Here is an 18205-nt window from a genome sequence, read left to right as displayed (position 1 = left end):
GCAGTGGTAGTCCCACTTCTTCTTTGGCTCAGGGGGTCTCTCCAGTCCCCCCACCCCCCACCCCATGCTTAGGGAGCAGCTCTGCGCCCTGCAGTTGAAGTCAGCTGACCCCACCCCACTCCCGCAGGGCCCCACTGTGCCCAGCTGGCCCCCTTCCCCAGAAGTCTTCATGAGACTCAGGCTGTGTGGCCAACTCTTCAGTTTTTGTTGGCTTTTCCATTTTCTGATCCAATCTGCATCATGTCTTCTGAGATTCCATTCACATGTGTGAATGTGTCTTGTCTTCTAACACTAGGATGGATTTTTTATTAGTAGTAGTATTATTATTTTGGTTTTTAGGGCTGCAAGTGTGGTATATGGAAGTTCCCAGGCTGCAGGTCCAATGAGAGCTACAGCTGACGGCCGACGCCATATCCATAGCAATGCTGGATCCGAAACTTGTCTTCGACCTATGCCTTAGCTCATGGCAACGCCGGATCATTAACGCACTGAGAGAGGCAAGGGATCGTACCTGCATCCTCATGGATACTAGCCGGGTTTGTTTCTACTGAGCCACAATGGGAACGACTGGATTTGTTATTTTAAAATACACATTGTTCTTTTTAACACTACAGTATTATACTCTTAGGATGGCGTTCCTGTCGTGGCTCAGTGGAAGCAAATCTGATTAGGAACCATGAGGTTGTGGGTTTGATCCCTGGCCTCAATCAGTGGGTTAAGGATGTGGCATCGCCATGAGCTGTGGTGTAGTTGCAGTCGTGGCTCTGATCCGGCATTGCTGTAGCTGTGGTGTAGGCCAGCAGCTGTAGCTCCGATCCAACCCCTAGCCTGGGAACTTCCATATGTCATGGGTGTGGCCCTAAAAAGCAAAAAAAAAAAAAAAAAAAAGAAAGAAAAGAAATAAGATATTTTAAAGAAAAAGACTGAAAGAATTTGTCACTACTCTCAGAAAAGAAAATTCAAGACAGAAGGAAAGTGAATGAACAGCTGGGTTGACACGTGATTCCACGAGGAGCCTCAACAAGCGACCTGCAGCTTAAGCATCTTGAATTCTTACTAGTGCAGGGAAGGAAGGCAGCGCTGTTAATTAGCTTTGGACTTTGTTACTCATGCATGTTGAAAATGTAAGCATATGTATGAAAATGATAGAGAATGTTTAACTTCCAAAGTAATGGGGGTTGAGGGAAAGAGGAATGAAGATGTGATCAAACAGAGGCCCAAAGGGAAAAAAAAGCACCAGAGAAAAACCAAACCAATCAGCAACACAGATGAGGTGGTAAAAATCAATGAAAACATATCAATAATCACAATGAAACACCATTAAAGGTTAAGGACTGTAAGATTGGTTTTTATAAACATCTGGTGACACACACTGCTTACCAGAAGCATATCTAAGAATATAAGGCATAGAAAGGATAAAAGAAAAAGGAGGGAAAAGATAGATGAGGTCAATACTCACAAAAAAACTGCTGTGGCTGTGTTAATCACTGAAAAAATAAAATTGAGGCAAAAAGCACCATTAGGGATGACGACGGGCACAATGTAATGATAAAAAGGAATAATTTACCAGGAATTCTAAACCTGTTAGCATTAAAAATAAAGTCTGAAAAGACATCTAAATCCTAAGTTGGCAAAATTTCATGGAGAGACTGCTAATGCGGGATTTCATCCCACTTCTCTTAGTAACTTTCATTTTTTTTATTTTTTATTTTTGTCTTTTTAGGGCTGCACCCACGGCATATGGAGGCTCCCAGGCTAGGGGTCCAATCAGAGCCGTAGCCACCGGCCTACACTGCAGCCACAGCAACACCAGATCTGAGCTGTGTCTGCGACCTACACCACAGCTCTCAGCAACGCTGGATCCTTAACCCACTGAGCGAGGCCAGGGATGGAACCCACAACCCCATGGTTCCTAGTCAGATTCGTTAACCACTGCGCCATGACAGGAACTCCCACCTTAGTCACTTTTAATCGAGCAAATGGAACGTTAGAAAGGGCATAGAAGATTTGAATAATACAATTCACAAGTTTGATATAATGGAGATAATTCATGTTACGAATAATATACGTGAATAATCTATACAACATCCAACAATTCCTGTTGAATTGGCTACGAAGAAAGTTCTCACAGAATCTCAAAAATCGAAATCATGCTGCTCACCTTCTCTGACTATAATGCAATAAAATAAGAAATCGGTAGCTAAGGGTTAGTCCTCTCCCCAAAAAAGCTAGTATCCCTTTGAAAATTTATTTACTTATTTATTTTGGTCTTTTTTTTTTTTTTTTTTTTTGTCTTTTTAGGGCTGTACCCGCAGCATATGGAGGTTCCCAGGCTAGGGGTCTAATTGGAGTTACAGCTGCCAGCCTACACCACAGCCACAGCAGTGTAAGATCAGAGCCATGTCTGCGACCTACACCACAGCCCACAGCAACGCCGGATCCTTAACCCACTGAGCAAGGCCAGGGATCGAACCCGAAACCTCATGGTTCCTAGTCGGATTCATCAACCACTGAGCAATGACGGGAACTCCTGAAAATTTAAATAAGCATACTTTTGGAATTCCTGTTGTAGCTCAGCTGCTTAAGAATCTGACCAGTATCCATGAGGATACGGGTTCGATCCCTGGCCTTGTTCAGTGGGTTAAGGATCCTGCACTGCCGCAAGCTGTGGCTTAGGTCACAGACGTGGCTCAGATATGGCATGGCTGTGGCTGTGACATAGGGCGACAGCTGCAGCTCTGATCGGACTCCTAGCCTGGGAACCTCTATATGCCGCAGGTGCAACCCTAAAAACCAAAAAAAAAAAAAAAAAGTATACTTTTCAGCAGTTCCTGAAGCAAACAATATAACTGATATTAGAAAATCAACAAGATGAAATTAAAAATAGTACTTATTAGGACTTAATGAGCACAACTAAAGTGGCACTTGGAAATGTGCAACCTTAAATGCTCATTATCAAAAAAGAGAAAGACTAAAAATTGAGTTAAGCACCTAGCTAATGAAATTTGAAAAAGAATCTTAACAATAATTGGAACAGTAAAAGAAATAAACAGAAGAAAACAAAAACAGAAATAGAGATGATTAACCAAATGAAAAATGGATTCTTTAGAAACAGATTTGTATTATGAGAAATATAGAACTTAACAGTTCGGACTCGGGATGAATAAAATCTAAATATGTGATTGACGTTAAATAGCCAGAAGCAATTAAAAACTATCCACAAAGAACACTGTAAACCAACTATAATGGAAAAACTAAAAATCATTTTAAAAAAGGAAAAAAAAACTACCCACAAAATTTACACCAGGTCCAGACAGCCACCTGGACATCCAGCACTCTGCCCCGCGCGCTGCTCTGGAGTTTGCAGAGGGCCTGGTCTGAGGAGGGACGCTGGGGCGTGACTACCTTGCAGAGGAAGGGCAGCAAATACCTGCTGAGCATCCACTGCCAGGCACCACCACACTAGGGCACGTCTGTGAACCAGACATGCGAGAAGCTCCCTCTTCACAGGAGCCTTCATTCCGGCGGGGGCGGGGTGTGGGGGGAGCCTAAACAATAAGCCACAGTAAGTGAATTACAGGCTGTGTAGACAATAGGGTGCTGTGGAAGAAAGATCGGAGTGGGGAGGGGAGCATGGGGAAGGTGGGTCCGCTTGGGGAAGAGCATTTACTGGGAAAGAAAACCAGGGGCAGCCAGGGGAGGGCCTGACAGCAGGACACCCACTCTGTCCCCATGGAACCCAAGGGGGTGAGAGTTCAGGGAGAGTGCAGTTGGACACGCGAGAAAGCAAGCCTGTGGGGTTTTCAGCAAGAGAGGGACTGTGGGGCCAGGCCACGTAGACTAAAGTATGAGAGGGAGGGAAGGGTTGGGATCTGGGTGAGGAGTGGGCCCCAGGAGAGGCAAGGCTGGCGTGCGAGGGGGACACAGACATCCTCACCAGAAAGAGCCAGAAGAAGGGCCAGGATGCGTGGGCAGGGTGCCCATGCTCTTGGTGCCGCAGACCTCGAGGGCGTGGGCACCAGGGATGTCAGATGGCCTTTTCTGTAGCTGATGGGCCTGGGGGCAGCCGTGGGGTCCATCCACAGTCAGGTTTGACCCTGTGCCAGGCATGGTTCTGGATGCTTTGCCCACATGAACTCCCACAGACATCATGGGTCTGAAGGTCTGCGGTGGGGAGAACCGGGGATGAGAGAACTGTGGGTCTTTCTGGAATCTTAGCCCTGTTGGAAGCAGTGGGGACACAGAAAGGCCGTGGGGTTCGGAGGAGCCTCACCTTCAAGGACAGAGACAGGGGAGCAGAGCGGCGGGGCTAGGCTGGGAGGTGGTGAGGAGCAGGGGATCTTTTAATCTCACCAAAAGTATGTCCCTGGGCTTCTCCACGGTAAACCCATGTTGCAGGGACAGGGGGCCCTCGTGCGGGTAAGATGCTTCTGGGTATTGGAATTTTTGCCCTTTGCCAGGGTGGTGGTGTGTTCAAGGGAGTGGTGCAGGCTTGGAATGTGTTCGTGATGAACCCATGCTTTGTGCCAGGCACTCTGTGGAACCAGCACGGGCAGTGGAGGCTCAGCTGAGCCGGAGACCAGGGGTGTGTTGGTTGCTGATCAGCAAAGATGTGAATTCCCGAAAGCTTGGCAGTCACAGTGCTGGACTCACCAAAGACAGGGGGGTGGTGGGAGGCCTGGGAAGGCTGAAGGGGCCCTCCTGAGGTCCAGGGTGGGTGGACAGGTGGGCACCTGGCCATCCAGGCCAAAGGCAGGTTTGCAGGGAGAACTCGGGGGCCTGGGGCTGCTCTGAGTCTGATGTGGTGAGAGGTGCAGCCTCCTTTTTTGGTCCTTTTGCTAATGGAGGACTCTGTTGAGCTGGTCCACGGCCTTGCAGCCGCCAGTGGGAGGGATGAGGCAGGGCGGGGAGGGGAAGCCCTGGGTGACTCAGGGAGGGGAGAACAGGGGCAGGAAGATGGTGGAGACAGGATGGGGGCTGGGAAGCACTGGTTTCCTCTCTCCAGGGCTGGGCCACATGCTTCCCAAGGTGTTTCCTGCAGATAAGTGGGCTTCCGATGGCCCCTTCCTGCTCCCCCCCCTTCCCCTACCCCTCCCATCCTGCTCCAGCCCCTGGGGACCCTCAGCTCCCCCACTCAGGCCACACCAGTGGCCTTAGGAAGAGCCTGGACATCCTGGGGCCACACTTCTAGGCAGGGAGGGTCCGCCCAGGCTTGGGGAGAAAGCGGGACCAGATCACAGACAGCGCTGGAGATTCGGCTCTGCAGGGTCAGTGGAGTCCTGGGAGGCAGAGATGCTTCCTGAAGGGGTGGTGGATGTGGAGGAGAGAGCCTGGGTTCCCTCAGGGGTCTGGACTGGTCCTACCCCTCTCCTCCTCCTTGCTCTGGGGTGATCAGAGGCTGTTCTGGGGGCAGAGGGGTGGATATTGGGGGTTTGTGGTAGTCAAGGCGGTTCTGCGGGGTGGGGGCTGTTCTTGGAGAGGTGTCAGGCACTGTTCCATACTGGTCAGGGTGCTTCCTTCCTTACCGGGAGGAGTAGGGTGGTTTTCAGTGTGTGTGTGTGGGGAGGGGGGGCTCATTCAAGTTTATTTCTGGGAGGCTCAGGGGATCCAGGGCTGCTCTTGGACGAGGTAGGTGCGGCTGGGCTGTTTTCTACCAGGGTCCAGGGGTCCGCAGGCTGGGTTGTTCTGTGAAGGTTACTGTGTGTCATGTGAGAGGGTGAGCGGCTGTGGGGGTCAGGGCCTGTTCTTCGGCGAGGAGTCAGGCATACTGGGGGAGTTCTGTGGGAGTCAGAAGCTATTTCTCGGAAAATCAGGGATATTTCAACGTTTAGGGACTGTTCTTTGCTTTCGCGCACCTTGGGGGCACAGGGTTTCCCAGCTCTGGGGGTAGTTCTGTGAGGCTGATGTGCTTTGGGGTGGCGGCGGGGGGTGGGGTGGGGGGGGGGAGAGGATGGCATGCTCCAATGGGGCGGTGGTGCCAGAGCTAGTTTCTTTACTGCGCGCTCCCCTCTTTTCCGCCCACTCATCACCCCCTCCCGCGTTGCCACGACAACGCGTAAAACTAAAATTCACTTCCCCGTCACAGGTGGAGACTAGTAGCGCCCCCTCCCCTAAGCCCTTCCTTGTAGGTTGCGCCCCCATCCTGTCGTCGCTAAGGTGACTGGAGGGGGTGACAGGCTTTGGATCTAGGCGGACCTGGGACCTGAGGAGGGGGGAGGAGGAGAGGCCAGCCTCAGAGTCCGGAGCGAACTCCCCAAACTCGGTTACGGTGGGGGAGCCGCGCTGAACACTGTTCGGCCATTGTCCTAAGGGTTAAGTCGGAGGGTTAATTGGTTCTGGCTGTGGGAGACCTCCTGGCCCCTCCCAGGCTCCGAGCTCCCCAACTTCCTGGCCCCAGGACTGGGGCAGGGTTGGTCCCTGTCATCTCTCTGGGGCCTTGAGTGGGGTGGGGAGGGGATGTCGGTAGAGTGGGGAGAAGCTGCCACCCCCGGAAATTAATTCTGCTGTTTTTCTCTCCCCTTCCTGCTCTACCTCTGGTCCCTGTGCCCAACGCGGCCCCCACCCCAGCTCCAGGACCCCTCCTCGCCGCATCTTCCCCAGTGGTCCACGGATGCTCTTCCGCAGCCGAAGGGCGGCGCGGCCCTTGCTGCTCGGCCACTCCCCCCCACACTGAGGCCTAGGACTCCCCACACCCCCAGCGCAGCCCCTAGGGCCCCCGCCCTGCTGCGCGGCCCTAGCCCCTCGCACGAACCCCACTCCTCAACCCGCGACCCCGCACAGTCCCCCTCACCCTCGGCTGGCCCTGAGCCCTCCCGGCCCTCGCCTCCGGCGCAGCCCCCTTGCCACCCCCGCTTCCCTCCCGGCTCAGGCCCCCTCCCCCCGCCGCCCCCGCCCCCGGGGAAGGCAGGCGCCGAGCGGAGCCGGGGCCGATGCAGCTGAGCCGCGCCGCCACCGCCGCCGCTGTCGCCCCTGCGGAGCCCTCGGCGCCGCTGTCCCCCGCGCCGGCCCCGGCCCCGGCCCCCCCCGGCCCCCTCCCGCACAGCGCGGCCGACGGGGCTCCGGCGGGGGGTCAGGGGGGGCCGGGTCGCCGCGAGGAGCCCCAGTGCGCCCAGCTCGCGGCCGCGAGCGGCCCCAGCCCGGGCGCGGGGATGGATGGCCCCGGGGCCAGCGCCGTGGTTGTGCGCGTCGGCATCCCGGACCTGCAGCAGACGGTGAGCTTTGCCGCCCGGGTCCCGGCAGCACCCCTGCCCTCCTCTGCCAGCCCCCCACCCGCGCGCTGGGAGCCCGGCGCGGGAGACCCCAGGCCTGCGGCTACTCACCCCTCCCCCGCCGCCTCCGCTGGGACCCTCCCCCTCCCCCCGGGCGGGGGCGGGGCCGGGAAAGCACCGCCCTTGGGGCGAGGCCTCGCCGGCTGGACTCGGAGGCGCAGGGGCCGCGGGCCCCGCCGCCGGGCCCGAGACTCGGGCGGGGCCGGGGGATTCGGAGCTCCGCGCGGGGCGGGGGGACCGGCCCCTGCTCACGAGTCCGCTCCGCCGCAGAAGTGCCTGCGCCTGGACCCGGCCGCGCCGGTGTGGGCCGCCAAGCAGCGCGTGCTCTGCGCCCTCAACCACAGCCTCCAGGACGCGCTCAACTACGGGCTCTTTCAGCCGCCCTCCCGGGGCCGCGCCGGCAAGTTCCTGGACGAGGAGCGGCTCCTGCAGGAATACCCGCCCAACCTGGACACGCCCCTGCCCTACCTGGAGGTGAGCGGCGGCCGGGGGCGGCGGAGAGCGCGCGGGACGCCCCGCCGAGCCCGGGGACCGGAGCGGTGGAGGGCGCGGCAGCGAGGGGCGCGGAGGGTGGGGGCAGGGGAGTTAGTGTGCGAGCGGGGCGGGGGGTGCCGAGCGCCCGGTGCGGTGTGTCGTGTGCGAGGTGTGAGCCGCGTGCGGTGCGCGCGGCCAGCGGCGCGTGCGGTCGGGTGTGAGCAGGCGTGAGTGCCCGGAGCGCTGTGTGGAGTAAGCCAGCGGTCGTCTGTGTGCACATCCGTATCGCCCTTGTCCGCCCCCTCCCCGCCCCGCGTGAAGTTGCCTGAAAGGCAACCTCAGTCGTCCTCATTTGCTCCCCAATTCATGATGTAAAGGTTGTTCACTGCCCTGCGAGCAGGGGCCCCAGACCCAGAGTTTGGGAGGTGTCAAGCCCAAAGAGCCCTGGGACGAACCAGCACCACGGTGACTGAGCTCAAAGCTGGCTTGGCCTCCGTGGTGGCACAGGCGAGTAGGGACAGATTTACCCAGACAGGCGGAGTCTAGGAAGGTAAGCCTGGAACCTGGCCTTGGAAGAGGACCGAGGTTTCCAGGGACTCTCGGGGATGAGGCCGAGGCAGAGCTGGGCATGCAGCACAGCTGACCTGCGTGTCCGTGGCGTCCGTGGCAGTGTGTATGGGTTTGTGTGGCTGGCAGGCAGGGGCTCTGTTGCGGGAGAGGGTGAGCAGTGTGGGGTCTTAACTGCACACCAGTGGGCAGGCCTGGGTTCCGTGCGTGCTTTCACTCACTCAGCCCAGGTGGGCGCTTTTCTCCACCTTGTTTTTACCTGAGCAGTTTCGATACAAGAGGAGAGTTTATGCCCAGAACCTCATTGATGATAAGCAGTTTGCAAAGCTTCACACAAAGGTAAGGGGGCAGCCGTAGGGAAGGGACTCAGCTTACCTTCTCATCTCCCCCCAGCCTCCCGCCATGGCCCGTGTTCCCCCACCCCAGCCTTAACTGGGTTTTGTGACGTCAAAATCATCCTTTCAGAATTCCCTTCTTGGGTCCCTTCCCTGCTCCCAGAACCCCCACCCCAGCTTGGTTGGGGCTGACGGGTCCATCCCTCCAGCTTTGGCTCAGCCTGCTTTCTCCTGTCATCAGAGGCCCAGAGTGGGCGCGGGGGGCAGCAAGAGGGCTGGGTGCAGACTGGGAGCTCTGTGTCTTTGGGGTGGTAGGTCTGGGGATGGTTTCCGGTCAGATCTTGCTGGCCCCTCTGGTGGGACCCTGGCCGAGTGCTGGAGTGCGGTGGGGTACAGTGTCTTGGTGAGCACCTGGTGGGGGAGAAGTGGGCAAGCAGCTGGCGTGGTTGTTGAGGGGAGCTGAGCAGGGGTGGGGAAAACAGAGGCCAGCGCTCAGTGGTCATCCAGTGGTGAGCACTTGTAATTAGGCATCTCGTTCGTTTTCTCCGGGGAGGGACTATTATTGGTCCATTTCACAGATGAAGATGGTGAATTCCTGGGAAGTTAGGTGACTCGTTCACAGCTCTGCATCCAGTGGTAGTGGGGTTAGAGCCAGATGATCTCTCTGACTCTGGGGTCCCGTATCCAGACATACCTGTGGGGTCTTTACTTCTGGGCACCGTTGCTAGGAGGGCTTGACCCCAAATACTCTTTGAGGGGTATCTCCCTGCCCCTCAGGAGGGGTACGGCAGGTGCCATGGCCCTTCCCACAGGCAGACTCTAAACTCCCACCTGAAGCTCCCAAGGGCCAGCGGACATGCGTTTGCTGGAAACTTCACTGACAATCTCTGGAGCCTAAGAAAGGGATCTGAGCACTCACCCAGTGACCCCAGTGACCCTGCTGTGAGTTCGCAGCCTCCACGCCAGACTTCTCTGCTGCCCTGGGGCATGTGGTGGTCAGTAGCTATGACTCTGGCTGGGCAGAGCCTCCTTTACTGGCCCTGGCGTGACCCTGTCATCCTGGGCTCCTCCTGTAGTCACCACTCTTCCGAAGTCGTCTCCAGTGGTCCACAGGACACCAGTGACTCTTGCCCTTCAGTGAGTCCCACTTGCTTTTAGGATGAGTTTCAACTCTTTTTTTTTTGGTCTTTTTGCTATTTCTTGGGCTGCTCCCGCGGCATATGGAGGTTCCCAGGCTAGGGGTCGAATCGGAGCCGTAGCCACCGGCCTACGCCAGAGCCACAGCCACGCGGGATCCGAGCCGCGTCTGTGGCCTACACCACAGCTCACGGCAACGCCGGATCGTTAACTCACTGAGCAAGGGCAGGGACCGAACCCGCAACCTCATGGTTCCTAGTCGGATTCGTTAACCACTGCGCCACGATGGGAACTCCGAGTTTCAACTCTTAACTTCAGTGCTGTGTTTCTGCCCACCTGGGCTCCAGCTGGTCCCCACCGTCACCGTGCGCCTCCTGGGTACAGCCAAGGTCTTCTGTCTCGGCTGTGAGCTCCCTTCCTCCTGTTTCATCATCCCGACCTGAGGGAGCTGGAACAGTCTCCATGGCACGCTTTCTTGTTTCTGACGCACTTTGTTTCTAGGGGGCTTGGGACCTTTGGCCAGGGCGCCTTGCCTTGTGCACACTGCAGGGTAGCACCAGCAGGAGCTCATTGAGGCTTTGCTGAGTGAATGGATGCCACTGCCTGACTGGGTGAATGAATGAAACGCAGGCACAGTCGTGTCAGAGGAGGGTACACCTGGTGGTCAAGTAGGGACCCCGAGGTGGGAGTTGGCCATAGGGTGAGCTCTTGCGGAAGAAGAGCTAGAGAAGGGACAGGCCACCTCGGGAGCGACGGGGATGTGGGCTGCCCTGGGCTGGCTCCTGCCCAGGTGGCCTTGGGCACTTCCAGGCTGGACAGGTTGGGGCACCAGGGCCAGGGAGAGAAGCCAGGGCAGTGGCTGAGGCTGGGGTAGGGAAGTCACTCAGGGGCCGTGACCAGGACAACCTGGGCCTTGTCGAGGGGCTGGCTGGGCTCAGGCTGACCACTGTGTTGGGCTGGGGATGCAAGGAAGCATTTCAAGCAGCACAGGGGTCTGGCTGAGCTAGGATTGGGGCCACAGTGAGAGTGCAGGGCTTAGGGTGACATGAGCGGAGTGACAAGGTCCCCACGTGAGATGGTAGAGCAGTGGGTGCCCCACAGGTGGCCTGAGGCTCCCTGGTGGAAGGTGGGTAACGGTCCGATGCTGGTGGCTGTGGTGAGGGCTGATCGGGATGGCTGGGTGTTCCAGGCGAACCTGAAGAAGTTCATGGAATATGTGCAGCTGCACAGCACGGACAAGGTGGCCCGCCTGCTGGACAAGGGGCTGGACCCCAATTTCCACGATCCTGACTCAGGAGGTGAGAAGCAGCACAGGAAGGGGCATGGCCTTGGCGTGGCCAGGATAGTAACCTTCATGTGTCCCTTGAACCCAGAGTGTCCCCTGAGTCTCGCGGCCCAGCTGGACGATGCCGCGGACCTGCTGAAGGTGCTGCGGAACGGTGGTGCTCACCTGGACTTCCGCACTCGCGACGGCCTCACCGCGGTGCACTGCGCCACCCGCCAGCGGAATGCGGCGGCTTTGACGGTCAGTGCCGGCGGGGCCGCAGCCTGGAGGGGCACGTGGCCCTGTAGCGGGGAGGCGGGGGGGGGGAGGCAGGCCTGGCGCGGATCCTGAGGCTGCTCGCCCGCAGACCCTGCTGGACCTGGGTGCCTCACCTGACTACAAGGACAGCCGCGGCCTGACGCCCCTGTACCACAGCGCCCTGGGTGGGGGGGACGCCCTCTGCTGTGAGCTGCTTCTGCACGACCATGCTCAGCTGGGGACCACGGATGAGAATGGCTGGCAGGAGGTCCACCAGGTGGGTGGGGAGCGCGAAGGCGGGGTCCCATGCTCTGTCTGTTTGGGTTTGGGGTCTGGGCTCTGTCTGGAGACCCAGAGGCACCTCTGTCCTCCCCCAGGCCTGCCGCTTTGGGCACGTGCAGCACCTGGAGCACCTGCTGTTCTACGGAGCTGACATGGGGGCCCAGAACGCCTCGGGGAACACAGCCCTGCACATCTGCGCCCTCTACAACCAGGTGTGCCTGCGCGTGTGCCCACGCGTGTGTACACACAGGTGACGTTGTACATTGACTAGGTGTGCGCACGTCTGATCCTGTGTGTCACTCCACAAGTGCGTGTTCTGTGTCCTGCCATGAGCTGTGACCTCACAGGCCTGTGTGTGCATATCTGTCCCCCGACCATGCATGTCATACGTGTGCGTTCCCAACAACCACTTGTGGATCGTGTGCATCTGGGCTGCTGGGCCAGGCGGGACCTGCACGTGTCCACCTGACCTGATGGTCTCTACACTACTCACGTGTGCGTTGAACACTCGGGTGTGGGTGTGTGTGCCCTGCACCCCTGTGTGTGCACACGCTATTGCCCAGTTTTGACCCCTCCTCTGGCCCTCCCACAGGAGAGCTGTGCCCGTGTCCTGCTTTTCCGTGGAGCCAACAAGGATGTCCGCAACTACAACAGCCAGACAGCCTTCCAGGTACGTGAGTGTTTACAGGAGTGAGAGGCTGCCCCAGGGCATGTCTGTCCATCTCTGTGTGGCGCGGCCTCTCTCGACCTGGAAGGCAATGTGGGGGGCCTCTGACCCCAGGATCGCCCCTAGGTCAAGCAGAGGAAGAGGGTGGGCCAGTGCAGTGCCTGGCTCATGGGGCTTGTTCACCGTGGATGGTTCCCTTGGTTCCCCTTCCAGGGAGAAGAGAGACAGCTTAGGGGCTCTGGGGCCAGGAGAGCACAGGTGTGGGCTTGACACGCCAGAGACACGTGGCAGAGCTATGCCAGGGGCGAGAAGGAGGGTCCTAGACTCTGGACTCACGTGATGTTTCTGAGTCCTTTCTCTGGCAGGTTTGGTTCTTGGCACCGGGATGACCAGATGGATGGGTCTGCGTGTGGCCTGGAGTTTGTGGGGGAGTGGGGACCCTGTCGTGGGGACGTTGGACCATGGAGGGAGCTGGCACTCTGCTCTCAGTGGGCACAGGGTCTTCCTAGTTCTCTGAGGAGACGTGGGAAGATCGGGTCTGGCTGCCGCGGGGTCCAGTCAGGAGGGCAGAGGCAGCAGGGAAGGGCCTGCCGGGCGATGAGATGCAGGGTGAGGGAAAGAAGGGGGTGGCAGGAGTGAGGCAGGGGTGGGCCGTGTCTGGGGCAGGAAAGATGGCGTGTGGAATGGCCATCAGGAGCGCAGGCAGGACCACCGTTGGGCCCCAGCTTCAGCTCTGCAAGTCGTGCAGACTGGGACGGTGAGTTTGACAGGGGCCAGGGACTGAGCCTGGGGTGCTCCACTGAGGAAGACCCCGCGTGGAGTCTAGGAAGGCACCCCCAGGGCCGCGGCGTGGCGAGTGTGGTGCTGCTGAGCCTCCCTCCTGCCCCTCCCCTCCCTCAGGTGGCCATCATAGCAGGGAACTTTGAGCTTGCGGAGGTCATCAAGACCCACAAAGATTCGGATGTTGGTGAGTTCTGCCCACCCAGGTCCCTTTGAATGTGGATTTGTGGGGGCTGTTGGGGCCCAACAGTGCAGGGGTCTGTGGGGATGTTACAAGGGAGCCCCCTTCCCCTGAGCCTCTTCCTCCAGCTCTCCCAGTACAGCTGGGAGTGGTCCCAGGGGTCCATTAGTGGCCCCTGCAGGTATGGGGACTGTGCTGAGGGAAGGGCCTGTGTGGCATGGACAGAGGGTTCAGGGTCAAGGGCATGAGCAGGTTAGGGCTGTGGGTGGGGTTTAGGGTCAGGTCAGTGTCAAGGGTATGGTTATAATGGTTAGGGCCGTGGGTTGGGGCCAGTGCTGGATTTAGGGATCAACTTAGGTTGAGAGTAGGGTTGAAGCTGGGGTCAGGGCTTATTTTCTGCTAGGTCATGTGAAGGGCCAGCAGGGGCCATGTGGCAGTGGGTGGCAACCACTGCCCTCGGTGTTCCGTTTCAGCCTGGAATGTGAACAGTCAGAGTGGCCCTTAGCAAGCCTCAGTGTGACAAGATCATGTGTACGCACGCATGGAAAAGGTGGAACACAGTGCAGCTGGGAGAGGGTGGCAGCCGCCTCAGGTTGAGGGGCTCTCAGCTCTTGGCAGCCAGTGCCCAAGAGAAGTCCAGTGTGTACGTGCCCCAGAAGGAAAGCAGGGGATGCCATCCGGTCTGAACCTCAGGTCCAGAGGGCTTGCCTCAGGCCTCAAGGAGGGCCTCACCCACTCCCATGTCACCCGTGAGTGTGTGGTTGGTCTGGAACCTGTGCTCGGGCCTGGAATCCTGCCCTTCCTCCTGGTTTGGGGTGGCTGGGGGTGGGTCTCTTCTCCTGGGAAGAATATTTTCCGGCCAGAGGCCACTCCCTCCAGCCACCTGGCCACAGAAGGGCTTGCCCCTCAGCTCCCTCTGTCCTGGGTGGACCAGGCTTTTCTGCACGTGGCTTTCTCTGGAGCACAGACTCCCAGGCTCCCCTTTCTTTCATGAGGTGTGGTAACCCCGTTTTTAAAAAACTTCAAGTGATCATGAACAGTAAAGGGCTAGGGCTGCTCTCAGGGTTCCAGTCCTTGTTGGTTCTGATGTGAGGTTACGGTCGGGTTAAGACTAAGGTCAAGTTCATGTTTAAGGAGTTTGAGGAGTCTTCCTGTAGAGAGTTTCTCCTGAACAAACCTCCCTGCAGTGGGGCTTGGCTATGAGCCCTCTGTTCCCCAGGCAGGGTCAGGGAGCCAGGATGGTGGAGAGACCATCCAAGGGTGTGGGCAGACCCTCAGACGGCAGCTCCAGCAGGTGCATGCTGAATAAAGAACTGAGCTGAAAGGGGTTCCCGTTGCGGCTCAGCGGATTAAGAACCGACTAGTATCCATGAGGACTGGGGTTCAATCCCTGACCTCGCTCAGTGAGTTAAGGATCCGGTGTTGCCGTGAGCTGTGGTATAGGTCGCAGATGTGGTGTGGATCCTGCATGGCTGTGGTCTAGGCTGGCAGCTTTGCTCTGATTCCTTCCTTAGCCTCGGAATTTCCATGTGCCTCAGGTGCAGCCCTAGAAAGACAGCAAAAAAAGAAAAAAAAAAAAGGAAAAAAATAAGTACTCAGCTGATGAAGTGGTATAGGCTTGGGGTCCAGGTTCTGCTTTGTTCAGAACTGTGATGAAGTTTGAGGTTTGAATTTGGGGTGAGAGATGGAGCAAGGCTCCAGTTATGGTCTGGTGGGGGCTGGTGAGTGTCTTGGAGGTGGTTGCTGGCCTGGGAGAAGGCTGCTTTGTGGATATGTGGGGTCCTCTCTTTTGCTTATGATGTCACCTTGGAAAGCTGCTTGGGACCTCTGTGCCTCAGTTTCTTTAAGTAAAATATGGTGTTTTACGGTTATTTGCAACCCTTCCCCCTCTGACCTCATGTGGGATTCTGTTCTGTGGGTCTGGACTCTGGCAAGTGGTCTCGATCCAGCTGGTTGGAGGGTGGGGGCCTGTCCATGATCCAGGCTGAGACTAAGGAAGGCCTCAGCTGCCCCTGGTCTTTGGACAGAGATGCTAGGGCTCCCGGGTTGGCATTATTGCAGCTTTTGGTCAGGGCTTATCCCGAGTGCACTCACTTGGCTGGGGTTAGGCATTTTGTTGTTGAGCTGAGGGTCCATATCAGTTAGTGCCATTGTGGGCATCAGCTCTGCTGGCCGTGCATCCCCATCCCTACCTGCTCAGGTGTCATCCGTATACTCAGATGGCACAGCCAGCTGTCCCTGAGCTACAGGCTAATGTATTCATATTCATGATAAACTCTGTTATCTTAATTCACCCTCTCAGTAACCCCCTCAGTGAATGATTATTATCAGTCCATTTTTACAGAGGGGAAAACTGAGGCACAGAGGTTAATGGCAGAGCCTGTCTTCAGACCTGGGCAATCCAGGGGTTCCCCCTTGTTCCTCTGCTCCCTCTGCACACACCTTCCGTGAGTCATCTGTTACATCCTACCCAAGCTTGGGACCCCAGGTGGGACCTGCAACCCAGGAGGAGCAGCAGGGAGGCACTGCCCCACCAGCCTTCATTTTCTGCAAGGAGGAAGTCCCCCTGGAGGGATCTGGTCGGCTGAGACCTGTTGGTCTTCAGGGGGCAGTTCCCCCAAAGCCTCTTGGCAGCCCCACCTGCTCCCTCTAGACTGGCCAGCTGGAAGCAGGAACCCTACCTGGGAGCAGCCACCTCTGCTTCCTCACCTGTTGCCTTGAGTTACCTCTGGGTCCACAGGCTCTCCTACCTTCTCCTGTGCACGCTAGACTGCTATCTCTCATTGACTTGCTGTCTCTGAGTGCTTTTGAAGAGTGCCCAGGGAAGTGCTTCTCCCTTTGTCATGTATATTTTGAGTCTCCTGGGGATCTGGTTAAAGGTAGATTCTGACTCAGAGGGTCTAGGTGGAGCCTGAGATTGTGCATTTCTAAAGAGCTGCAGGTGAGGCTGCTAGTCCGCGCTCTGCATAACTGGAGTCTAGAATAGGGTCTGGCAAACAACGCCCTCAGGCCAAATCTAGTCCGGTCTATTTTTGTTTTTGTCTTAATTGAGGCTTTAAGCTTGAGGATTTAAATTTCAGTTACAATTAAATTCATATAACAAAATTAATAATTTTAAATTGAATAATTCAGTGGTATTTACTCCTTTCACAACCAGCCCTATTGGATTCGGAAACATTTGTTATCACAGCAAATGGAGACTCTGTGCGTGTTAAGCAATTGTTCCCCTCGTTCTCCTCTCCCTGAACCGCTGTCTGCCATTAACATATGCTCTGTCTATATGGAGTTACCTATTGCGAATGTATGTGGAGTTACCTATTGCGTGTAAGTGGAATGACCTTGGTGTTTGGCTTCTTTCAACAAGCCAAAGCATGTTTTCACGCTTCATCCATACTGTTTCATTCCTTCTTATGGCTGAATTAATAGTCCGTTGTATATGTGACATTTTGTTTATCCATTCATCCTTTGATGGACGCTTGGATTGCTTCCATCCTTTGGCTGTTTTGAGTATTGCTGCTGTGAGCATGTATACATTGTATTTGTTTGAATACCTGTTTTCAATTAATTTGGGCGTATATTTAGGAGGAGCAATGCTGGGTCCTATGATAATTCTATATTTCATTCTTTGAGGAACTCCCAAGTTGTTTTTCACTATTTTACCTCCCCACCAGCAGTGTACGAGGGTTCCAAAATCTTCAAATCCCCACCAGCACTTGCGCAACTTTTGTGTTTTTGGTTTTGTTTTTGTTTTTTGGATTATAGTCTTCCTAGTCCAAGTGAAGTGGTATCTCATTGGGGTTTTGATTTGCATTTCCGTAATGGATAATGATGCATCTTTTTATGTGCTTATTGGCCTTTTGTGTATCTTTGGAGAAATGTCCACTTCTTTGCTCATTTTTACATCGCTCATAGAATAAGTTAGGAAGTGTTCCTTCCTCTTCTGTTTTTCTAGAAGAACTTGAGAAGGATTGGTGTTAATTCTTTTAAATGTTTGGTAGAATTCATTAGTGAGGCAAGGCTGGACTTTGTTGGGAGTTTTGTGATTACTGATTCAATTTCTTTGCTTTTTTATAGGCCTGTTTAGATTTTCTTTTTCTTCTTGAGTCAGTTTTGGTCACTTGTGTTTTGCTAGAAATTTGCCCTTCTCATCTAGCTTATCTAATTTATTGGCATCCAGTTATTTATAGTATTTATTTATACTTCTTTTTAATTGTATAAGATCAGTAGTATTACCCCAGTTTTCATTTCTGGTTTTAGTTTCTCTCTTCTCTTTTTTTCCCTTGGTCTAGCTAAAGGTCTGCCAATTTTGTTGATATTTAAAAAAAAAAACAAAAAAACAACTTTTGGTGTTACTGATTCTCTCTGTATTTCTATTCTCTGTTTCATTTATTGCACATAATCTTTATTATTTCTTTGCTCTGCTAGCTTTGGGATTGGTTTACTTCTCTTTTTCTAGTTCCTTAAGATGTGCATTTAGCTTATTGATTTGAGAACTTATCACTCTTTAATGTAGGTGTTTACACTGCAAATTTTCCTCTTAGTACCCTTTTGCTGATTTGGTATGTTGTATTTTTGTTTTTATTTTCGCAAAGTGTCTTCAGTTTTCCTTGTGATTTCTGTCTTCACAATGCATTGTTTAAGAATGTGTGTTTAATTTTTCACATATTTGTGAATTTTCCAGCTTTTTTATGTTCTTAATTTCTAGCTTCTTCCATTGTGATTGAAGAAGGTACTTTGTATGATTCCAGTCTTTAAAACTTCTTGAGACTTTCTGGGGGCCTCACAAATGGTCTCTCCCAGAGGATGTTCCACGTGCCTTGGGAAGAATGTGCACTTTGTTCTTGTTTTGTGGAGTGTTCTCTGTATATCCACTAGGTCTCATCGGTCAAGTCTCCTGTGTCTAATTGATCGTCTCTTTAGATGTTCTATCCATTATCGAAAGGAGGGTGTTGAAGTCTTAAATATTGCTATAGAACTGTCTGTTTCTCCAAA

General features: G+C 55.0%; 1 protein-coding gene across 4 annotated transcripts in view; it reads left to right on the top strand.

Moving 5' to 3' along the window:
• The first annotated feature begins 5134 nt into the window (after positions 1 to 5134).
• Positions 5135 to 18205, top strand: part of SHANK3 (SH3 and multiple ankyrin repeat domains 3) — a 51647-nt gene continuing 38576 nt past the window's right edge. For 3 of the 4 annotated variants that reach the window (XM_047785837.1, XM_047785839.1, XM_047785840.1), the window contains exons 1-10: positions 5135 to 5267; positions 6568 to 7211; positions 7539 to 7742; positions 8577 to 8648; positions 10971 to 11079; positions 11155 to 11306; positions 11413 to 11580; positions 11681 to 11797; positions 12178 to 12255; positions 13153 to 13219. In XM_047785837.1, coding sequence (XP_047641793.1) covers positions 6930 to 7211; positions 7539 to 7742; positions 8577 to 8648; positions 10971 to 11079; positions 11155 to 11306; positions 11413 to 11580; positions 11681 to 11797; positions 12178 to 12255; positions 13153 to 13219 — 1249 coding nt within the window. In that variant the 5' untranslated portion in view covers positions 5135 to 5267; positions 6568 to 6929. Of the gene's footprint in view, positions 5268 to 5557; positions 5629 to 6567; positions 7212 to 7538; positions 7743 to 8576; positions 8649 to 10970; positions 11080 to 11154; positions 11307 to 11412; positions 11581 to 11680; positions 11798 to 12177; positions 12256 to 13152; positions 13220 to 18205 lie in introns of those variants that run through there. The other variant, XM_047785838.1, reaches the window with a different exon arrangement.

The sequence above is a fragment of the Phacochoerus africanus genome, chromosome 7 (genome assembly GCF_016906955.1).
Source record: "Phacochoerus africanus isolate WHEZ1 chromosome 7, ROS_Pafr_v1, whole genome shotgun sequence".
NCBI classification, from domain to species: Eukaryota; Metazoa; Chordata; class Mammalia; order Artiodactyla; family Suidae; genus Phacochoerus; species Phacochoerus africanus.
Note: the sequence above shows the minus strand (reverse complement) of the source record. Positions and strands in the feature narration are given on the sequence as shown.